Here is a 22236-nt window from a genome sequence, read left to right as displayed (position 1 = left end):
AAGGGAGAGGCAGAGTGATCGATGGGAAGGGAGAGGCAGAGTGAGTGATGGGATGGGAGAGGCAGAGTGAGTGATGGGATGGGAGAGGCAGAGTGAGCCATGGGAAGGGAGAGGTAGAGTGAGCGATGGGAAGGGAGAAGCAGAGTGAAAGAGTGTGCCAGAAAAAGACAAAGGAAAGAGACAGAGAAACAGGAAGAGAGAACAGGAGAGGGAGTGTGATGTAACAAAAGGTCGTTTTACAATGTATAAAAAATGCAAGTCAGACTTGTAAACAAGAAACCTTGCACTTTATTTTCTACCATTTTTCCCGTGAAAACAGTGGGAAGTTTTCCTCTCTAGGTCAACAACGCAAAGCTTTCCTCTCTAGGTCAACAGCGCGAAGCTCAGTGCTGTCAGCATGGAACCCCCCCCCCCCCACCACTGGGCCACCGTGGTACGGTCTGCAGCCATGGCGACTCACAGGAGGCGTGGAACTCAAGGTGTGGGCCAGGCCCCTCATCCAAAGCCCACAGTGAGAGCACCCGAGTCAGCCGTGCCCCCAGTGACCAGGGATCGTAGCAGAGTACCAAAGAAAACCACTCATTAAAGAAACAAAATGATCCCAACATTCAGTCCTCTGTCCCACCAAATACTTTTCTTTTATTTGTTACATCGTGCTTATGAATATTTTTTTAGCCTGTCACAAAATATTATTCTGTACTTGTAGAGCTAAATCGTCTTACAGGTCTGTTAGTTAAAGAGAGGGATTGGATGTGCAAAAGTATGTTGGTGGCCCGAAATCTTAGAAGCCGTCGGTGGTCACTCTGTGCGCCCTCCCGTCCAGCTCTGCCTGAGGTTCTCCCCATCTGGGGCTCCGGCCTGCATTTCCAGCCCGAACATGGGGGCTGGGGTGGTCGGGGTCACCCCAGGACCCAGGGCTGATGCCAGTGCAGAAACGTCATAAGGTGGAAAACATCACTGTGAGAACCGACGGCTTCTCTTACAAATGTATAAATAGTCCAGTCGTCTGTCCAGACAGCACAGTATAAACCTTTAAAGATGACAGGCAAGTTACAGCAAAAGTCAGTCACTCTTAGCACTCATAAGTCACTCATAAGGGGGAAAAGCGGGACGAATGTTCCATCTTATTATCTCAGACACAGTAAAACCTCTATCGTTTGTCCAGTCAGCTACAACATCAAAACCAGAGAATGTGGAGAATCTGATACTTTCTGCGTCTTTATGCTTTGTTGAGTTTTGGGAGACCCATGATTCTCAATCTCCTGATTTATTTTAATCCCTAAATGAGTCCTGAAGCTAAACTAATGACATGTTTCTTCAAAATCAAGAAGAGCAGCATCTGTCACGGCTGACCCGGAGAAGACGTGCCACTTCTGGATTAATCGCTGAGGCTGAGAGTGAAAAACTTTTGCTGTATCGGCTTTCAACCAATCAACAAGAGAAACAAAACTGTCGGGGATCTGGTAAAGTCTCAGAAGTGGACAGTGAAATCCAGAAAATGAGAAACAGAGGATGAAACTTCCTGACTCCAGGGGTTACACCTGGGCTTGTTTTGTATCCCACACCAAGCAACAGAACCGGAACCAGGCATCCTCATACGTCCAATGGGAAAACCCCAACATCGTGCTCCTGGATTGGGCCATTAGCGTGTTCACAATCACACCAGAGCAATGCAGCCACCATGAATGACTCTCTTTCCACATATCATGCAAAAAACAGTCACTCTTCTCAGGACCTGCTCTACAAAAACAACAAAAAAACTATGGTTACTGTGGTTCCTTTGTCCGCAGCTTGAATCCCAGCACCAGGTCAAAAGACTGAACGTGACACACAGTGTGACGTGGATCCACACAGAGACAAAACTGGCACAATGGACAGTGTCATCAGTCCACTGCCCATCCGAAAGTCCAGCCCAAACACATGGATACCTCATGTTGGATCTGATCATCCCAGTGGGTTCAGAAGATGTAACATTGTCTCCACCTTGACACCTCTACTGTCAAAGGTGAAAGGTCATCATGTCCATCCTTCACACGAGGGGATATCCACTGTCATTGTCAAACCCAACCTGTTCCCACTGCTCTCCACGTTTGGGTGAATGACCGCAGTTTGTTCCTCACATAGATGTTAACTTTTCCAGATTCTCCTCCTCCACCATCGGTTTTGCCAGTTCAATCTTTCTCGGACACAAAGTAGTGCATTGGTTTCTTGTTGGCATCCAGGAACAGGCCCTGCTGACGGTCTACCTCCTGGGCCCACGGTTCTGTGCCCCCCCAACCCCAACTCCTGGAGGTGGACACCTGAATTCCAGCCCTGCCCTCACCACAGGTGCCTTCCTGTGTAGTTGGGGGGTGCAGTTGGGATCTGGGGAAAAAGACAAAACAGCCAAAATCAGGTGGTCTATCCTTGATTCGAGGACTTTCCTCCACACTGGGCTTCACCCTGCGCTACCCTAACACTGATCTCAGACCTGCCCATGGTGTTAGGAGTAATGTCCATGTTTCCTTGGGGCTCAAAAAAAGTTCACAGCCCCAGAGTACCAAGGCCATGACGGTGTACCCTTGAGGACCTCCCCCCGTATTTTAGCTGACCCCTCACACCTTTTACTGACCTATATCCTCCAAAAGGACAGCGCTGCCAGAATGAGTCATGGAACGTCCCTGGCTGGGAGTGGTTCATGCTGGGACAGCGGCTGTGAGCGTCCTGGGGAGGGGGAGAGCCAAGGTGGGGAAGCAGCTGGTGAGCCCCACCTGGCTGGGCAGTGTGCATGAGCATGCCAGGCTCTCGGAGGGGGGGGGGGGGGGTCACTGGAAATGTATCTCCTGAGTTAACATTATTGTTAATATTACCATCATCATTAGTGCTATATTATTAAAGGGTTAGGGTTAATATTATTGTATTTATATTAAAACAGTAAGTTAAAAAGCCTTAAATATCAGCATGCGTGAGATCCTGTGCGGCTCGGTGTGTGTGACAGTCTCTGTCAGCGTGACACGCTACATGTGCGCGTGTGCCTCGTGCGGCTCGGTGTGTGACAGTCTCTGTCAGCGTGACACGCTACATGTGCGCGTGTGCCTCGTGCGGCTCAGTGTGTGTGACAGTCTCTGTCAGCGTGACACGCTACATGTGCACGTGTGCCTCGTGCGGCTCGGTGTGTGTGACAGTCTGTCAGCGTGACACCCTACATGTGCGCGTGTGCCTCGTGCGGCTCGGTGTGTGTGACAGTCTCTGTCAGCGTGACACGCTACATGTGCGCGTGTGCCTCGTGCGGCTCGGTGTGTGTGACAGTCTCTGTCAGCGTGACACGCTACATGTGCGCGTGTGCCTCGTGCGGCTCGGTGTGTGTGACAGTCTCTGTCAGAGTGACACGCTACATGTGTGCATGTGCCTCGTGCGGCTCGGTGTGTGTGACAGTCTCTGTCAGTGTGACATGCTACATGTGTGCGTGTGCCTCGCACCACCAGGTGAGTGCAGTGTTGTTTGTGAGCAGTGGTGGGCACAGTCGTCTGGGCCTGCAAAGTCACCTTTGATAGCCGCTAATCTGCTAACTCCAAAGTTTAATTTGATAACAATAAACTGATAAATCACTAAAAAATTTGTGGAAGCTAACAATAACCACTAACTTGGACTAGATGTTTAGGACTTACCCAATTAGGTATTATTGCACTCTGTAGAGTCTTTGGAAAAAATCTGCACTGAAATTTTCTTTCTATGATATCCTGCCTGCGAGGTATAAGTGTTTTTGTCTGAGGAACCCTATTACGGGGCTGACCGATGCTGGTATTTTGCCCTCGTGAAGCTGCTTATCGCCTACAAACATGGCGCCATTTACCCGGACCTAGAAAGGAGAATCGTAGCTCTTTACTGGTCTATAGCTCTGTCAATCAGAACCCGGAAAATACAACTGGGGGCCTCTATAGACAAGCATAGTAGACCATTTTAAGTCCATTTAAATTATCTTAAATCCGGATAAACAAGAAATCCTGCTTCATGATATGGACTCCTGTTCTTCGCTTAGTTCAGGGTACCCCAGTTTAACTGGACTTTATTTTCGTTCACTTACATTTAGCTCAGACTACCTTAAATCAAACAAGTTATCGACCAATCACCTCTCATGTTTACATATAGTCAGCCAACATTTTTGACAAGTTGACTTTGAAAACTGTTAGCGGACCAAATAGCTTCCACTAAATGTAATTCCACTAACTGTAAATCCACATGTTTGCAGAAACGCTAATCTGCCAAAGTTAGCTTCGCTATATAGTGGTTAGCAGTTTAGCAGAACCCTGTCCTGGTGCTGAATAACTGGTTGGCTTACAGCCGGGACAGAGTCTGGCCCACTTTGAGGCCCTGTCTGTGCTTGGGTCCAGCTCACACGTTCATTTATAGACATTGCGAGCCCTTCCACCCCCCCCCCCCCCCCACCCAGTTCTGGCTCTAGGCCTTGCTGCATAACAGGTACGTTTCGTCTCTGGCTGGTGAGACAGAGAGCAGCTAAGAGAGTCTAACTGCAGTACTGACCCCCAGTGAAAGGCACTCACCGTGCCCCCATTCAGCACCACGGTCATCTCAGTGGGCTGGTAGATGTTGCTACGGAAGGGGGCGCTGCTCCGGATGCCCAAATGCCCATTGGGATTGCCGCCTGACCTCAGAGCTGCAGATAACACACAGAGTATGGATTTTTATGGAGAAACTTCAAAATGAATTCCCTCCATGTTAATGTTGCCTGTGGCATAACTTGATATAAATATGCAGTAAGTTCCGCAGAACCTGCACTGTGGAACACCTGTAGTATTGCATACCTGCACTGCAGAACACCTTACTGAAGAACACCTGCACTGTATAACACCTGCAGGGTAGGGTACCTGCACTGTGGAACACCTGAAATGTACAGTACCTGCACTGTGGAATACCTGCAGTGTTGCATACCTGCACAGTGGATCACCTGTAGTATTGCATATCTGCATTGTAGAACACCTACAGTATAGAGTTTTTCTTTGCTACTGTTGCCTCTGGCATGCTTACTGGGGGCTTTGGGCAGGGGCAATGTAAAGCACTTTTCAGACAATGTAATGTGACAATGTGCTATACAAATAAAACTGAATTGAGTGGAACACCTGCAACGTGGAGTACATGCAATGCTGAACACCTGGTGTGTTCAGTACCCATACTGTTGATCATCTGCAGTGTAGAGTACCTGCACTGTGGAACACCTGGAGTGTTGAATGCCTGCACTGTTGTACACCTGCAGTGTACAGTACCTGCACTGTGGAACACCTAAACATGGAGTAGCTGAAGGTGAAGTACCTGCGTTGTGCTCGTCAAAGGCAAAGGCCTGGTTCTCCATGTACTGCATGGGCAGCACGTCATAGACGCTTGTGTCCCTCATGCGTGGGTGAGACTGAGAGGTGTCAAAATAGTCCGGGATTGAGGCCGAGGCCAAAGGACTCAGGCAGGCGTGAGCCTCTGGGACAGCATAGAGCAGCAGTAAGAGCCAGCCCTGCGCCACCAGCGTCACAGACAGCACGGGCCTATCCCAGTTGGGGGCGCGGCCCAGGGCCTCGTTGCCATACAGATAGAAGCTCAGCCAGGCAGCCCACAGCAGTGCCGAGGTCAGACAGACCAGGAAGAGCCACACGCCTTCGCAGCGGCGCCGCCGCCCCCTCCGGCACAGGGTGCAGCCCGAGGCCAGCAGAGCTACCAGCAGCAGCAGTGCTACATAGGTGCAGGAGAGCCCGAAGTCCAGAGGCTGGTACTGGCAGGCTGGCAGATCTAGGCGCACCACCGTCAACAGCAGCCACTCAGCTGTGATGATGCCCTGCACCAGTGTCAGAGCCACGGCCAGACCCAACAGCACGGCACCTCTCGGGCTCACCCTGCCCCGGGGGCTCCCGCCCCGCGCCGGCCACCAAAGCCGGACGGCCTGGACCAGCAGGCAGGAGAAGCAGAGGGCGAACAGCGGCCCCCAGAGGGCGCGGCGCACCACGCAGAGCGGCTCGCCATCCTCGATGAGGAAGGCGAAGGTCAGGCCAAAAAGTGTCGCCACGCCCGGCAGAAGCAGGAGCAGTGGCGCCACCCTGCTGCGCTGCTCCGGCTCGTCGATGCGCCGCAGGCGGTACAACAGCAGCACCATGGCCAGCAGCAGTGCTCCCAGTGCCCCGGCACCCGCCGCCGCCTCCAGCACCACACCCCACACCGCCTCCAGGCTGCACAGGGCCCAGTAAGTCCGCGGCAGGTCTGACGGACAGCCACGGGGAGGGGGGTCCTCCTGGGCGGAGCCTGGAACCACAGCAGAGAGGAGGAGGAGGAGGAGGAACAGCATCTCTGTGAAGGATAAAGATGGAGACAAAGATGGGTCATGGTCATTTCAAATTGGAGGCGTTCTGAAGTGGCACAAGGTGACCCACATTCCTCAGGACTCTCCAAGATCAGGGAATAATCTTGGAGTCACGGGTCAGTCTTGGGGTCAAAGGTCAGTCTCGGGGTCAGGTATCAGTCTCGGGGTCAGGGGTCAGTCTTGGGGTCAGGGGTCCGTCTCGGGGTCAATGCTTCCTGACCACTCTTCTCTGCCTTTTCAATGTGTCTCAATCAAGAAACCTTGGCTCTCTGACCACAAAGTGAAACAGCACTAATGTCTACATATATATGTAATTTACATTTATACAAATATGCATGAAAATGTCTGTGATTCTCTGTACCCCCTCCCAGAAATTAGCAAATGGGTCCCACATCAGCAAATGGGTAAAATATTTAAAAACATCTGTCACGACGCTGACAGAAGCCGTTAGCAGAGTACGCAGTTAAACAACCTGAGCCCAGTAAACAGCCTAATACCTGAAAACATCTGGGTCTCAGTGCAACGAAGGCAGCACTTAATAGAAGAGAACTACTCACTGTCACGTCCTTTAACTTTAACTGGGAGGACGGCTGGTTTGCGTCACCGTGACGACCCCTTACATAATAAACGCAAGGCTGTTTTTGGATAAAAGCGGTAGGTACATGAAATGGCCCTGCTTTCTCAGGCTAAATCAAATGCCAGTGTAAGATTTCCTGAAATGGGGCTTAGAATCCTGCTGTCCTTGTACGTTTAGCCCAATTTTTGTGGGTTTCCTACTTACTGGGCACTTACTCCATTCTAGTGCCCTGTGCTGCCTGGAATAAGCTGTGCCCTTTCCCTGTGCCCTGTGTTGCCTGGAATAAGCTGTGCCCTTTCCCTGTGCCCTGTGTTGCCTGGAATAAGCTGTGCCCTTTCCCTGTGCCCTGTGTTGCCTGGAATAAGCTGTGCCCTTTCCCTGTGCCCTGTGCTGCCTGGAATAAGCTGTGCCCTTTCCCTGTGTTGCCTGGAATAAGCTGTGCCCTTTCCCTGTGCTGCCTGGAATAAGCTGTGCCCTTTCCCTGTGCCCTGTGTTGCCTGGAATAAGCTGTGCCCTTTCCCTGTGCCCTGTGTTGCCTGGAATAAGCTGTGCCCTTTCCCTGTGCCCTGTGTTGCCTGGAATAAGCTGTGCCCTTTCCCTGTGCCCTGTGCTGCCTGGAATAAGCTGTGCCCTTTCCCTGTGCCCTGTGTTGCCTGGAATAAGCTGTGCCCTTTCCCTGTGCTGCCTGGAATAAGCTGTGCCCTTTCCCTGTGCCCTGTGTTGCCTGGAATAAGCTGTGCCCTTTCCCTGTGCCCTGTGCTGCCTGAAATAAGCCCTTTCCCTGGGATCCTGACCAACGTAGATGAAGGATTAACGGCTCCTTGCCCTTTTTCTGAAATAAACGGTGAAGTTAAATTTAAGTTCATGCTGTGACACAGGCTTGAAAATGGAAGCTGAGTTTCGGTACAGAATAAAATTACCCACTGATGAATACAAATGCACAGCCTCCCTTTCAGTCAGTCAACTTTTGCTCATAATTTTGGTGCCTTAACTGCTGTCCCACCTACTGGCCTATTTTGTCTTAAACTTGCATGCCGCTTCCTTTTACAGGCAAACAGCCACGTTGCAGTGATTTGTACAGAAAGCCGCTTTGTGGAGAAGGGAGACTGTCAGGTAAGTGAGGGCTGGTGTGATCGAGACTGACGGTGCAGATGTCACTGCGCTACTGATCCCGGCTTACCGGCCAGCGCAGCCTCGAAATGGAAATGAATGACGGTAAGGAAGGAAGAAAGAAGAGAGACAAACTGAGTGAGAGAGGGGCGAATGAGAGACAGAGAGAGGGATCCGTGGGAGCAGAAAGACAGGAAGAGGAGGAAAGAGGAGGACACTTTTCTGAAAGGAGGAGAAGTAAAGTAGCTCAGATGGCAGAGGAAACTGGACCCTGTCTCTGCCTGGAAGTCGCTCTTGGTTCTCCTCTGACGTGTGGTCAGGTATCAAGGTAGGGCAGGAACGTCCTTCCATTTAGTGAACAATGTTCTGGCAGCCTGCTGATTTCCCTGACATGCAGGATCATTTGCAAGGCACCCTGCACCCCTGTCAATGGGCCCCAGGGCCCCGTGTAGGAGGGGCTGTCCCCATGCACACCTGAAGCTCTCCACGTTCCTGCCCACTGATTCAGAACTTCAGTGTTCCCCCAGAAGCCTCCTGCATAGAAGCTGTAATACACAGCCAATGAGACTGCTGCCCTCGTGCACATACACAGCCAATGAGACTGCTGCCCTCGTGCACATACACAGCCAATGAGACTGCTGTCCTCGTGCACATACACAACTAATGAGACTGCTGCCCTCGTGCACATACACAGTCAATGAGACTGCTGCCCTCGTGCACATACACAACTAATGAGACTGCTACCCTCGTGCACATACTCAGCTAATGAGACTGCTGTCCTCGTGCACATACACAACTAATGAGACTGCTGCCCTCGTGCACATACACAGTCAATGAGACTGCTGCCCTCGTGCACATACACAACTAATGAGACTGCTGCCCTCGTGCACATACACAGCCAATGAGACTGCTGCCCTCGTGCACATACACAGCCAATGAGACTGCTGCCCTCGTGCACATACACAGCCAATGAGACTGCTGCCCTCGTGCACATACACAGCCAATGAGACTGCTGCCCTCGTGCACATACACAGCCAATGAGACTGCTGCCCTCGTGCACATACACAGCCAATGAGACTGCTGCCCTCGTAACTTACACAGCCAATGAGACTGCTGCCCTCGTGCACACACACAGCCAATGAGACTGCTGCCCTCGTGCACACACACAGCCAATGAGACTGCTGCCCTAAGAACCCGTCGCATGGTCTCCTGCCCATGGGCACCTGGTGCCGCCTCATCCAGCCAAAAGACGGATCAAATTCTGACATTTGAAGCATCCTACAGGGTGGAGAAGGTCACCACTCCCAGACAAGCAAGTCATGACCTCAACATATATGTATTTCAGTGGTAAAGAATGACAAAACCTAGAATTTGGTCAGAAAATATTCCCATATGCAAAAGCTGCTGATGTTCACCGACAATTTCCATGTGACAAATTCCCTGACAGGAAAATGTAATATTGCCCTTAAAGTCCCTAAGATGGGTGTTATAAGACCATCAAAGTCTTGAGGTCCTAGGTCAGAGATCAAACTAGCAGATACCTGCCAGTGCAGACTGCAGATCACATGCAAAACACAGCAAAGGGGTGGGAAGGGAGAGAGAGAGAGACAGACAGAGAGAGTAAGAGAGAGAGAACAAGGGGGAGAGAGACAGGGAAAGAGGGACAGAGAGAGACAGGGAGAGGGAGGGAGAGAGCAAGAGAGAGAACAAGCGAGAGAGAGATAGAGAGAAGGACAGAGAGACAGAAAGAGAAACAGAGAGAGGGAGAGAGAAAGAACAAGGAAGAGAGAGACAGACAGAGAGAGAGGAAGAGAGAGGCAGAAAGGAAGAGAGAGAGAGAGGCAGAAAGGGAGAGACAGAGAGAGGGAGAGAGAGAGATTCCCCACCGCACCTTCAGACCTCATTTTGTCTGTGATCTATTGCTCCATTGTTCTCTTAGAGAGCCACCCTTGTTGTTTTTGTTGCTGGTCACTGCAGACATTTCAGTTCAGCTGCTTTATAGTCTGTTGGGGGGGGGGGGTTACACTCTCTGTACATCCCTCCTATCACCCCTGTCACTCGAACCCCATGCCCCTGTAACCCCACCCAGAAATGAGCTGGGAGCAGCTGACAATCACAAGTTTTGTGTTTTCTTTTAGCGGTTAGGCAGCGTAGCATGTAAGCCATTCTCTGCCTGCGATGTGGTCACTGGTTAGCTGTCTGCCGCTATCACTGCTTATTCTGGGGGGAGCAGCCCCTGAATTCGAGCAGCCATGGTAAAGGAGCACACCAAGCGTGTGAACGCATGTGGGGGCCAGCAAGGCAAGTAGGGCAGTCATTTTCAGCATATATTAAAATATATATTTTAAAGATTTTTTTCCATATCTTTAAGTTAAAGTGCTTCTGAAACATTTTTTAATTTGTGATCCATTTAGTGCTTTTTAAAAATCTCCACATATGGAAAAACTGCTACATAGTATTTCATGTCTCATTCCTATCGGATTGATATTGAATTGGAATCGAATTGAATTGGACTGAATCACGACTTTAGCTCTTGAGTCAGAATTGAATCGAATCAGGGCATCTGATTAATAGATCAGTGGTAACTGTTTACATTTATTAAGCTAGCAGATATCTTCATCAAAAGGAGAGTTTTAATTTTGAGAAATTGGGGTCAGACAGCCCCAGGAGCAACTGAGGGTTATGGACCTTGCTCAACATCTCAAAAAGGAAATCACTCTGCCAGTACCAGGATTTGAACTAACAAGCATCTGATTACAAGCACAGCATCCTAAGCCGCAGATCCTTATAACACCCTGCCTGGTGCACCAAATATATGAGTGAGAAAGGTGAGAAATCAAGAGGAAGCAAAACTGAGGCAGTGAGGGGAGAAACCTGAGGCCCCCAGAGCTAAAATGCCTCTGAATTAGGTCTGAACAGCATCCATCAGGCTCAGAGTCTCCCATCAGGCTCAGAGTCCCCCATCAGGCTCAGTGTCCCCCAGCAGCTCAGAGTCCCATAGGGCTCAGAGTCTCCCATCAGGCTCAGAGTCCCACATCAGGCTCAGAGTCCCCCAGTGGCTCAGAGTCCCCCATCAGGCTCAGAGTCCCCCAGCGGTTCAGAGTCCCACATCAGGCTGAGTCCCACAGGGCTCAGAGTCCCACATCAGGCTGAGTCCAACAGGGCTCAGAGTCCCCTAGTGGCTCAGAGTCCCACATCAGGCTCAGAGTCCCCCAGCAGCTCAGAGTCCCATAGGGCTCAGAGTCTCCAATCAGGCTCAGAGTCCCACATCAGGCTCAGAGTCCCCCAGCAGTTCAGAGTCCCACAGGGCTCAGAGTCCCACATCAGGCTCAGAGTCCCCCAGTGGCTCAGAGTCCCCCAGCGGTTCAGAGTCCCACATCAGGCTGAGTCCAACAGGGCTCAGAGTCCCCCAGTGGCTCAGAGTCCCCCATCAGGCTCAGAGTCCCCCAGCGGTTCAGAGTCCCACATCAGACTGAGTCCCACAGGGCTCAGAGTCCCCCATCAGGCTCAGAGTCCCCCAGCGGTTCAGAGTCCCACATCAGGCTGAGTCCCCCAGCGGCTCAGAGTCCCACATCAGGTTCGGAGTCCCACATCAGGTTCGGAGTCCCACATCAGGCTCAGAGTCCCCCAGTTGCTCAGAGTCCCACATCAGGCTCAAAGTCCTCCCGCAGTTTAGTCCATATGTGAACTATGCAGTGATTTCCACAAGGGAGGCATTGTTAGTTCTAATAATTAAGGCCCATTAATGTCTGAATGGACTGACACTGAATGGCCTGACAGTTAATGCTGGAATTAACCTTGGTTCCTGGAAGTGTGGAAAACTTTGCTAATGAGCGTGCTTTTAAACTACAGAAGGGCACATGCACAAAGCACACAAACACAAACACACACACACACACACACACACAAACACACACACACACACACACACACACAAACACTGATTTGTATTCACAACTTTGTGGGGACTCTCCATTCATTTCTATGGCCATAACCCTAATTCCAACAATGGCAACCCTAACGCCTACCCAGCCCTAACCTCATCCATAAGTAACCAGACAAACATTTTTAGTTTCTCATTTCAGTCACAGATCTGTATTGAATTGAGTTTCCTCTTGTGGAGACTAGAAAAATGCCCCCCAAAATAACATGTTTTCATCGGTCCCCACAATGTAATATACATACCCCCCCCCCCCCACACACACACACACACAGGGTGAAAGGGGGCCTGTATTACTTGGCAACAGGCGTGTGAGCTGGAAATTAAAATCTGACTGTGCCAATTACTGGTTAACCACACCTTCCCCAACACCACCCCCCACAGCACAGTTTTAGAATTGTTTGTCCGTATTTGCACATAAACACACACGCATACAGAAAGAGAGAGAGAGAGAGAGAGAGAGAGAGATACACACAGACACTAACACGATCAATCTGAACATAGTGAATCAAAGTATCTACCTAAAATATGAGCTCCTGCTTAAAGAATGGAAGATAAACGTTACACCGTATTATTTAAACGTAACGTGCACGAATACCAGATTAAGGTTGTTTTTAAAAGGGAAATCACATCATTTCACATAAATATCGGATATCCGAATAAAGGGTGTCTGTACTGCTGGCGACCTTGCAGGCCTATTCAAAACAGTTTCATTAATAGAATTAGGCCTATAAAGCGAACAAAGACTGACGCTTTGGGTTTCGTCGCATTCTTGAGTAGTAAATACACCAACATGCCCTAAATTAGAACTGATCAAATATTGCTGGTTTTACCGAGAAATACTGACCCATTTCGGCTGGCCTCTGAAAGCTGTGTTTGCTTCAGGAATGACAGCTGTCTGGGTTTATTACGAGTTACGTAACCAAAATAATAAATGAAAGATAAATCCGACTTTAGCAAGTCCCCCCCGGGCACAGACGCACTTGTGGCACGCGGGGACGCAACTTCTGCGCGCATCTCTCCGCTTTTCCTACCTTAATCCTCTGCTGAAAAATCACATATCAGTCCGGATCGGCAAAGTTTGCCTTCAACGCAAAACTTCCGCAAAAAAGCTGGATTTCCTCTCTTCACTGTCAGACACATGGAGAAAGAAAACGAGGTGTGTCACCTAAAACGTGCGTTTTATTCTACAGTGCTGGGATCCACAGCTTTCATGAAGAAATCAATCAATGCATAAATGCAGGACGAAAAATGCAATCGTACCCCGACGCGCTCCAGTTATAGTCTGTTTATTCCAGCTGAAGCCGTTGCGGTCTTGGAGTCCGTGGGGATACAATAATTGACAGACAGCCCAAATGGAGTCTCATCTGTCCCCAGCATTTCTCTCTCGATGGGCATGTCCAGCAGCCCATGCCAACTCGAGCGCCGAACGAATCGGAGAGTAGGGCACAGCTATTTAATACTCCGATCGATCCATATAACGCTCTTCTGACGCTGGAGTTTAAAAAAAAACCAAAAAAAACTATTGTCTCCTTCCTTCTGCAGGGATCTTCGGATCCTAAAAATATGCGTCCGAAAACTGCTGTTGGTGACTGTTAGTCTCGTCGCTGTTTTCGCACGGTGCCGGACTGTCGCACTGTCAGATTTACCCACAGTATAGTGCTGTACAGGTCCCACTTCGCTTCACTTCAGGTCGAACACAAAACGATAGTTATCCAACGTAACATCTTCCAAACCTTCCTTTTCCACGGTGGACCCCTCTCACTTCATCTCTCTCAGCTGTTGGGCTCAATCAGGGCACGGAGCGAGCAGGCAGCTCCTTACAGCTAGGGGACAGCTAACGCACCACATCACAGTGCGCCATCCGTCACTTTCTGTGTCCAAGCGGTGTTTGGTAGTAAAATCGCGTAATTATCGCGCACACATGTAACGCTGTCTGCGTAGTCTGCTGCCACAGCCAATGCGTTATGATTAAAACTGGAAGCGCATTAAAGTAAATGGATAATTCTGACATTCTTCCTGGCGGACTAAAGGTTATGTGTTTATTTCATCTATCACTTTAGCAGTCATGTATTTTATTTCACTTCTGACCACTGACTTTTGTTGTGGATAATGCAAGACCAGTGTGGTGACTCACAGGGTACACTGAGGGCTCACACACAAAAATATTCCCTGGGCTAAATATTCCTCATAGGAACAGACTGGCTGACAGACAAGGCAGACGGATTCAGCACCAACACGCACCCGTGACATGAAACTCATCCTTGCAGTCACAAACACACACCGACTGGCGTGAATACAGGCCACACGCATATATGTGTCTGCTTACGCTAAAGGCAAGCATACAGGGCTGAAGGAGGGTGGGGCTCCCTGAAGGACAGCTGTCCTGTCGGTCAGCCATGAGGAAAGGAGACAGGTGCAGGCAGAACATGGCAGCTGTATGATGGTTGGGACATGATCCAGACCGCAGGGGATGGTCTGGCACACACGCCGCTTGCCAGCGTACGGAGACTTCTCAGGTTACCAGCATGACACACCCCGACTATGCAAGTCCACCGGAGACACACAGCGGAATGTGAGAAATACCGAACTGCATGCTGGGATTGAAGTGGGGGGGGGGGGCAGTGTTTATGAGGTGCACTCTGTGTTAAGGGGGCTCTGTGCTGTCAGGAATCATGGTCTTTTGTTAGTGTGTGTGTGGGGGGGGGTGTTCCTCATATGGTGCAGTGCATGGTAAAAATATTTTAGCTCTACAGTACTATCCTTTGCCAACCCAGAATGCACTACTGCCAAGTTTCAGCCCATTTCAGATGGTAACCCGGGTCGCTGTGTCCCACACCTTTGCATGGTTTGGGTCTGCGACGGAATTGTCATTGAAATGAAGATCAGCCATTTGTACGAGAACAGGTCCATTAGAACGTGTTTTCCCCCACTTATACCATCTTGTTCTTCTTTTTGTAAAAATGCACATGAAGAGGTGAGAGCAAATCCTGAGATCTGAGCGCGGGGGCCAGTCGTTCATGCAGGACCTTTTCCGGGGGATTGGGGACCTCTGCTTAAGCGCCCAATGGAGACATGGCTGCTCTTCTGAGCGCGTGGGCCAGTCGTTCATGCAGGACCTTTTCCGGGGGATTGGGGACCTCTGCTTAAGCGCCCAATGGAGACATGGCTGCTCTTCTGAGCGCGGGGGCCAGTCGTTCATGCAGGACCTTTTCCGGGGGATTGGGGACCTCTGCTTAAGCGCCCAATGGAGACATGGCTGCTCTTCTGAGCGCGAGAATCAAACCCATGACCTTCCAGTCACAGGCACCAAGCCCCAACGGGTCGGTCTCCCTTCCCAACCCCGGCATTACATAACCCATAACCCATCGGTGCCGGACCCATCAGCTGAGTTCGGCGTGTGTCCAGGTGGATCGCGGGAGATGATTAATGGAGAATTGCTTCATTTCCGTGGTGGCCAATCGGTCGATCGTGATCTGCAAAATACACTAAGGTGGACCATCCCCCCCCCTCCCCCAGTTGGCAGCAAAAATATACCAGGGGTAACCAACCAGCTCCCGGGATGCGTTTTGTTGCCACTCCACCCCTGGATACCTCTCTTTAATATCCCCAGTTGGCGTAATCCTAAGCATGTGACTGTAGAACGACTCAGCTTTGCTAGTAACGAGTCGCTGCTTCTGAGCCTGAGGACATGCCCCCCCCCCGCTGTGGGAATTTTCACACGTAATTGCTGTCATTGTTTTGCATCTTTATCCATCAGGGATGCCGAGTGTGGGGCCCGACGATACTCTGCAGTATTTTCAAGCACAACGGCCCAGCAGATTTGTAGCAATCTCTGGTGACTTCATTCAAGTCACTCCCTGCAGTGCACTGAGCGACTTTACACAGTGTGCAGAGTGTAAGAGAGGAGTCTATGCAAACGAGAAGAAAGCACACCCTCTCCTGAACTGGTCAGACCGCAAGGAACAATGCAGAATCCACAGAAATGCTGACAGCCTGGAACGTCGTGACCTTTATGTTCAGGATGTCGACCGGCTGTGTAACTGCATCAGAGACGACATCGATTTTCTCATGGACTAAAATTTACTGTATATGCTTCCTAAATAAGTCACCCTAAACCACAAAGGACATTGAATACCTATCCTGTCCTGCCCTGTCCTGTCCTACCTTACCTTGTCTCATATTGACTCATCTTCTCTCGTGTTGTACTCTGTCTTGCCGGCTTTTCACATGTACAGAGAATTAAGCGATGCAGGGATAAAACCAGGAACACTGGAAAAAATGATTACAGAGTGAGAAGCTGAATCTTTCTTGCCACATGACCAAAGGCAGCGGAAGTTTGTGTCAACACAGAGTGACAGTTGGGGACACCATGACAATTGAGCATAACATGGAGAGAGAATAAATGCAAGATACCCAACATGCAACAGAGAGGCCTAAATACAAAGTAGGGGGTAAATACATTAGTCTGTGCAAATTTAGTGCAATGCTGAAAATTGACAGAGATAAAATGCAGAAAACATCCATCCATACCTACAGCGCATCACCTGCAATGTGCTCTTATAATGCGCTGTGCTGCAGGTAATCACTGAAACGGTGTAAATGTTGCATTGCTATTTGAGTATAAGCAGGAGGCTGTTGAGGAGGCTGATAGCACTGAGGAAGAAGCCGTTCTCCAAGTGTGTTATTCTGGTGGTTGGAGATCTGAGTCTTTACCTGAGGGGAGTAGCTGCATCACATCAATGAGCCAGTTTCTTAGGGGGTGCTGACTTCCCAATATCACTATGCTTTGGTGGTGGGGGGGGGGGGGGGGCAACCAGTGATGCTCACCTGGGGGGGACCTTCCCTCCACATGGCCTAAGGGGGAAATGCTGCTGCTTCCAGGGGGTCCTCCAGGCTGGGGAGCATGACACCCAGAGACTCTCACAGCCGAGCACCTCTCTTTGGGGACCGCAGACCTGCCGAGCAGCTAGGGACCACTGGCAGAGATGAGCTGTTAGGGAGCACTGGGTGGTCAGCAGGCTCTGGAGACGCAGCCCCCCCCCAAGCTCCTACTCTTCTTCCTCTGTGACTTCTGGGGGGGGGTGGCTGTTGATCATCAGGCTGGTTCTCCTGAGGGGCCTCCTGCTCTCGCAGCTTCTCCTGAAAGTGCCACCGCTGCTCCAGGGAGTCGTGTAGCCGCTGGCCAGACTCCTGCTGCTCGCCATGTTCCTGGGTCAGCTGGGCCTCCAGAGCACGGCACGCCTCCTACCTCCGCCTCCTGCCGCTCGCCCTGTTCCTGGGTCAGCTGGGCCTCCAGAGCACGGCACGCCTCCTACCTCCGCCTCCTGCCGCTCGCCCTGTTCCTGGGTCAGCTGGGCCTCCAGAGCACGGCACGCCTCCTGCCGCTCGCCATGTTCCTGGCTCAGCTGGGCCTCCAGAGCACGGCACGCCTCCTACCCCCGCCTCCTGCCGCTCGCCATGATCCTGCGTCAGCCGGGCCTCCAGAGCACGGCACGCCTCCTACCACCGCCTCCTGCCGCTCGCCATGATCCTGCGTCAGCCGGGCCTCCAGAGCACGGCACGCCTCCTACCCCCGCCTCCTGCCGCTCGCCATGTTCCTGGCTCAGCCGGGCCTCCAGAGCACGGCACGCCTCCTACCCCCGCCTCCTGCCGCTCGCCATGTTCCTGGCTCAGCCGGGCCTCCAGAGCACGGCACGCCTCCTACCTCCGCCTCCTGCCGCTCGCCATGTTCCTGGCTCAGCCGGGCCTCCAGAGCACGGCACGCCTCCTACCTCCGCCTCCTGCCGCTCGCCATGTACCTGGCTCAGCTGGGCCTCCAATCCGCGACACGCCTCCTCCTGGCTGAGCAGCACCATCTCGCGCCCACACAACGCCTCCTCCGCTGCCTTGGCCAGATGCCTCTGGCTGCCGCACTCCTGCTTCCAGCTGGCCAGCTCACCCTGTAAGGTTTCCACTTACCTCTTGCCCATCTATAATTCTAAGGGTCTTTTTTCCCCGTGTCATGCTCTGATTGCTGATGTCCCAGGGGAAAAATGAACCGATTAAAGAGGAAATATACTCTCCTTGGTTCTGATAAAAAATGGAGATTCCTGCAAGAACAAAACAATGGAAAAAAAGGTTAGTGATTCACTTCATCCTAGCAGACTAATAAACTGCAGATGTGATTCTGTACTAGGATTAGGTTACAGTCCATAACTTTGGCTCCGTTTTAGGTGTTCATGCTAACTCTCTGACATTTGCTTCCTTCAACTTGTTTCAAGGCAGGGATAATGAAGGCAAAAATTTGTTTGAATTTTTAAAAAATGGGCTTGTAATGAGGTACTTAGACCAACAGCTCCTGTGTTCTGCAAGGTAAAGTTACTGATTTGGTTTTGGTCAATGGATTCTGCTGGCTTTGATCAGATACATCTGATGAATGTCTGTAACAGCTTCCGTTCCCACTCCCCCCCCCCCCGGTACACATACACATAAATGACAGATCTGTGAAGCACAGCACTGGGAAGAACTTAAATATAAGACTAACGAAGGGGCAAACAGGAGGCAGCTTGTGAGTGATTAACAAGAGGGCAGGAATGACAGGTAAGACAAACAGGCACAAGGTGTGGCTTTTTTAGGCTCGAGCCAGGGAGGAAAGGGAAGGACCAGGCAGACACAGTGGGAGGGGCGTAACATGGCGATTGGCCTAAACATTAGTTTTCTTAAATAAGTAACAGTTAGGTGCTATTTTTATACAAGTTCCATCAAGGTATAAGTCTGTTGCTGGCATCATTTATTATTATATTGTGATAATTATCAGTATCGTTTCATTCGAAAAAGTTATCATGATAAAATATTTTGCCATATCGCCCAGTTCTATCCCTAATAATCCCACTTCTAAAAATTTAAACTGTCCCTGAGTTAGAAAATGGTTTAGAAATCTCTCCAAGGTACTAAAAATGATTTTTCAACATTATATGGCATTGGGTTCTTGAATTGTATTTATAAACTTTACTCACAGCATGACTGCTAGTTCATGATTTAATGTAAATATTATGGATATTGCTATATTTCCTGCTGTCTTTTGTGAATGTATAATTATTTGTTATTACTCTGCTCCACAGATGCTGCTGTATGCCACCATCCAGGGCCGAGATGTCAGACAGAGCAAAATCTAAATCAGAGTGAGGTGAAATGCATACGGTATGCAGAGTGGACAAACAGAAGCCAGTTAAACGGGATAACAGACTCCTCTTCATTTCTCGTTTTTTTCATGTGTTCCGCACCTTATTCTAATAAGAGAAGAAACAAGATGGACAGTTAAATAGGGTAACAGACTGTTACTTTGGGTCTTTATTTCTCTTCTTTCCTTCTTCTTCTGGACTGCCGGCTCATGTTCAAACTTTGATGACTGAAAGCCAAATAAGTAACAAGTTTAACTGCGTTATTATAAGATACTGTATTTTATAACCATCACACATAGATGGAAACATTTTTATATGTTTCAAAACAGAATTAAAGAAATTTCTTAATTGATTATCCATTAGTCTGTGGTAATATATGGTAGTTATATGGTAATATATTCAAGGCAAGTGAAGTAGGTCTTTACCGTCGTGTTTAACCATACACAGTTAGTGCAGTATGCAGTTAAAAATTAAACAGACCACGGTGCTTCATATATTGACACAAGACTAACATATAACAACCTAACAACGTAGAGAGCATAGTGTGCTATTGGTGCAATCACTGCAGGACAGTGCAAAAAGACAGGACAACTGACAGTGACGGGGACACTGTGGCCAGCAGGTTAGCCCACCCAGTGGTCTGTGTGGATCCCCATGCCCCAGTGCAGTGACGGGGACACTGTGGCCAGCAGGTTAGCCCATCCAGTGGTCTGTGTGGATCCCCATGCCCCAGTGTAGTGACGGGGACACTGTGGCCAGCAGGTTAGCCCATCCAGTATGCCCCAGTGCAGTGATGGGGGGCTGCTGTAAAAATGGTGCCATGCTTTGGATGAAATGGAAAACCTAAGTCTCGACTCTCTGAGGTCATCCCTGGGCATCTTTTGAAAGGGTAGGTCAGGTACCCTGATGCCCTGGCTGAATTGCCCATTGTGGCCCTTTCAAATCTGGCCTCCTAGTGATCCCAGTATCTAACTGGTGAATTCTCTCCTGCACCTTCACCACCTTAGCTACTGTGTGGTGAGCGTACTGGTGCAGAATGGCTGCTGTCGCTACACAGTGGTGGTGCTTGAAGTGGCTCCCCATTGCTTCTGTAAAGTGCTTTGGGTGTTATGACAAAGTGCTATATATATTTTCATTCATTCGTCTAAGCCAGGGGTGGCCAATCTTATCCGCAAAGGGCCGGCGTGTATACGGGTTTTCGCTGCAACTCCCTAATTAGATTACTAATTAGAGGACTGATTGGCTGAAGAGTACTCACACCTGGGTTTGAACAGCTGACCTGCAGGTTATTCGAAAAACCTGCATACACACCCGCCCTTTACGGATAAATTTGGCCACCCCTGGTCTAAGCCTATTCCAAAGAATATCTAATTTCTAAGATTGTAAAATACTGCCATCTCGTGGTCATAACTGATAATATCACCCCAAAGAACAGTAATCAACCCTTACTACTGTCATTAATTGTCAATACTTCTCTAAGAACCGAATTCTGTTTCTATGTCATACTCTAAAAATTGACATGAAAAAAAAAAAACCTTTTAGTATCCAGACTGTCACGTTCGGTGGGGAGGCGAGCAAGGAAGCAGGCGAGTAGCAGCCAGGAGTTAGGGAAACGGGGTTTATTCGGAGACAGACGGACAGGTACAGTACGGACATCGACGGACACTACAATGACAAGTCTGGGGAAGACTGACTCAGACGAGGACTAAATACACAAGACAAGCTAGACTTAACAGGACACAGGCGATCACAATTAGGGCTGAACACGAGGTAACGAGGTGGGCGTGGCACACATCGGGAGCGGACGGAGCGGGGCGTGACATAACCCCCCCCCAAAGGCGCGCACACCGGGTGCGCCCGAGAGGAAGCGACGGATGAGACAGAACCGGGGAACAGGACCTGGAAGACAAAGCAAAACATCAACCAAAAACAGGGAACAAGACAGAGACACAAAACAGGAACAGGGACGAGATGAAGGACAGAACCCGACAAAGAACAGGGAAAGCGGACAGACAGACCCGGAAGGGAGACACAGAAGGGGAGAAAGGCGGAACAAAAGGGCCAGGAGTGAACGGAGGAGGAACAAAGGGACGAGGAGCAGAGACAGGCGGGACAAAGGGAAAGGGAGGAGGAAAAAGGGGAGCACGAGGGAGCCCAGGCGGGCGACGGGCAGCGGCCGGAGGGGCCGCAGGGGAGAGGGAGGAGGGAGCAGGAGGGGACCACCCAGGGGCCAAGGGAACGGGACGAGGGAGTGACGGAGGGGACACGGAGGCAGCAGGAGGGAACACCAGTGAAGGCAGGCAGGAGGGGGAAGCCGCGGCAGGCGGAGGCGCAGCCGAAGCCGGGGAAGGCGCCGTCCGACGCCCAGCCGGAGCAGGGGGGCCCGGAGGCGACCGACATGGACCCGGAGGCGGGACCGAGGACCGGCACCGAGGATCCAGGGGGGGACCCGGCGGCGACCGCCAACCCCGAGCCGGAGGACCCGCAGGCAGCAACCGAGCCACAGCCAGGGGCCGAACGGGCGAGCCAGGGGGCAGGGAGGGCGGGACCCGGACCCGACGCCTATGTCCCCTTCCCTTACGGGACACCGACAGGCGGGGTCCTGTGGGGCGTTGGCCTTGCCGGGGTAATGGCGAGGGAGTCGGGGCCTCTAAGGAGGCAATAGGCGGGGCAGCCGGAGCCGCGGGCGTGGCCGCAGGCGGGGCAGCCAGAGCCGCGGGCGTGGCCGCAGGCGGGGCAGCCAGAGCCGCGGGCGTGGCCGCAGGCGGGGCAGCCAGAGCCGCGGGCAGGACTGGAGAGGCGGCCTCAGGCAGGGCCGCGGGCAGGACGGGAGAGGCAGCCTCAGGCAGGGCCGCGGGCAGGACTGGAGCGGCGGCCTCGGACGGGGCCGCAGGCGTGTGGCCAGCAGGAGGCGCCTCGGCGGGCACCTCAGGCAGAGCGGAGGCAGCTGCAGGCGTGCGACCAGCAGGGGCCGCCTGGGCAGGCACCTCGGGCGTCCGGTCAGCAGGGGGCGCCTCGGCGGGCGCCGCCAGCACGCGACCAGCAGGGAGCGCCATAGCGGGCGCCGCCCTCACACGGCCAGCAGGGGGCGCAACCGCGGCCACCTCCG

General features: G+C 51.3%; 1 protein-coding gene across 6 annotated transcripts; it reads right to left on the bottom strand.

Moving 5' to 3' along the window:
* Positions 1-619: 619 nt before the first annotated feature.
* On the bottom strand, positions 620-14066 carry LOC111837649 (G-protein coupled receptor family C group 5 member B-like). 6 transcript variants are annotated; one of them, XM_023799887.2, is made up of 6 exons: positions 13228-14066; positions 12999-13094; positions 5308-6324; positions 4542-4654; positions 2612-2703; positions 620-2364 (listed from the first exon to the last, which is right to left on the bottom strand). In XM_023799887.2, the coding sequence occupies exons 3-6, from the start codon at positions 6320-6322 to the stop codon at positions 2172-2174; spliced, it is 1413 nt and encodes a 470-aa protein (XP_023655655.2). In that variant the 5' UTR covers positions 6323-6324; positions 12999-13094; positions 13228-14066; the 3' UTR covers positions 620-2171. The 6 variants fall into 6 exon arrangements, with proteins under 6 accessions (XP_023655655.2, XP_072567960.1, XP_023655656.2 ...); XM_072711859.1 differs by having other exon boundaries at positions 12999-14066; XM_023799888.2 differs by lacking the exon at positions 12999-13094.
* Between the last annotated feature and the right edge of the window lie 8170 nt (positions 14067-22236).

The sequence above is a fragment of the Paramormyrops kingsleyae genome, chromosome 5, assembly GCF_048594095.1.
Source record: "Paramormyrops kingsleyae isolate MSU_618 chromosome 5, PKINGS_0.4, whole genome shotgun sequence".
In the NCBI taxonomy this organism is placed as follows: domain Eukaryota; kingdom Metazoa; phylum Chordata; class Actinopteri; order Osteoglossiformes; family Mormyridae; genus Paramormyrops; species Paramormyrops kingsleyae.
Note: the sequence above shows the minus strand (reverse complement) of the source record. Positions and strands in the feature narration are given on the sequence as shown.

What these genes read in the sequence shown, in the direction of transcription:
- LOC111837649 (XM_072711858.1), bottom strand. An exon ending in CTTTGACGAGCACAACGCAG is followed by an intron (nt 4,655 to 5,307) that starts GTACTTCACCTT and finishes TGTTATCTGCAG; the next exon opens with CTCTGAGGTCAGGCGGCAAT. An exon ending in TGGTGCTGAATGGGGGCACG is followed by an intron (nt 2,704 to 4,541) that starts GTGAGTGCCTTT and finishes CCCCCTCCCCAG; the next exon opens with GACGCTCACAGCCGCTGTCC.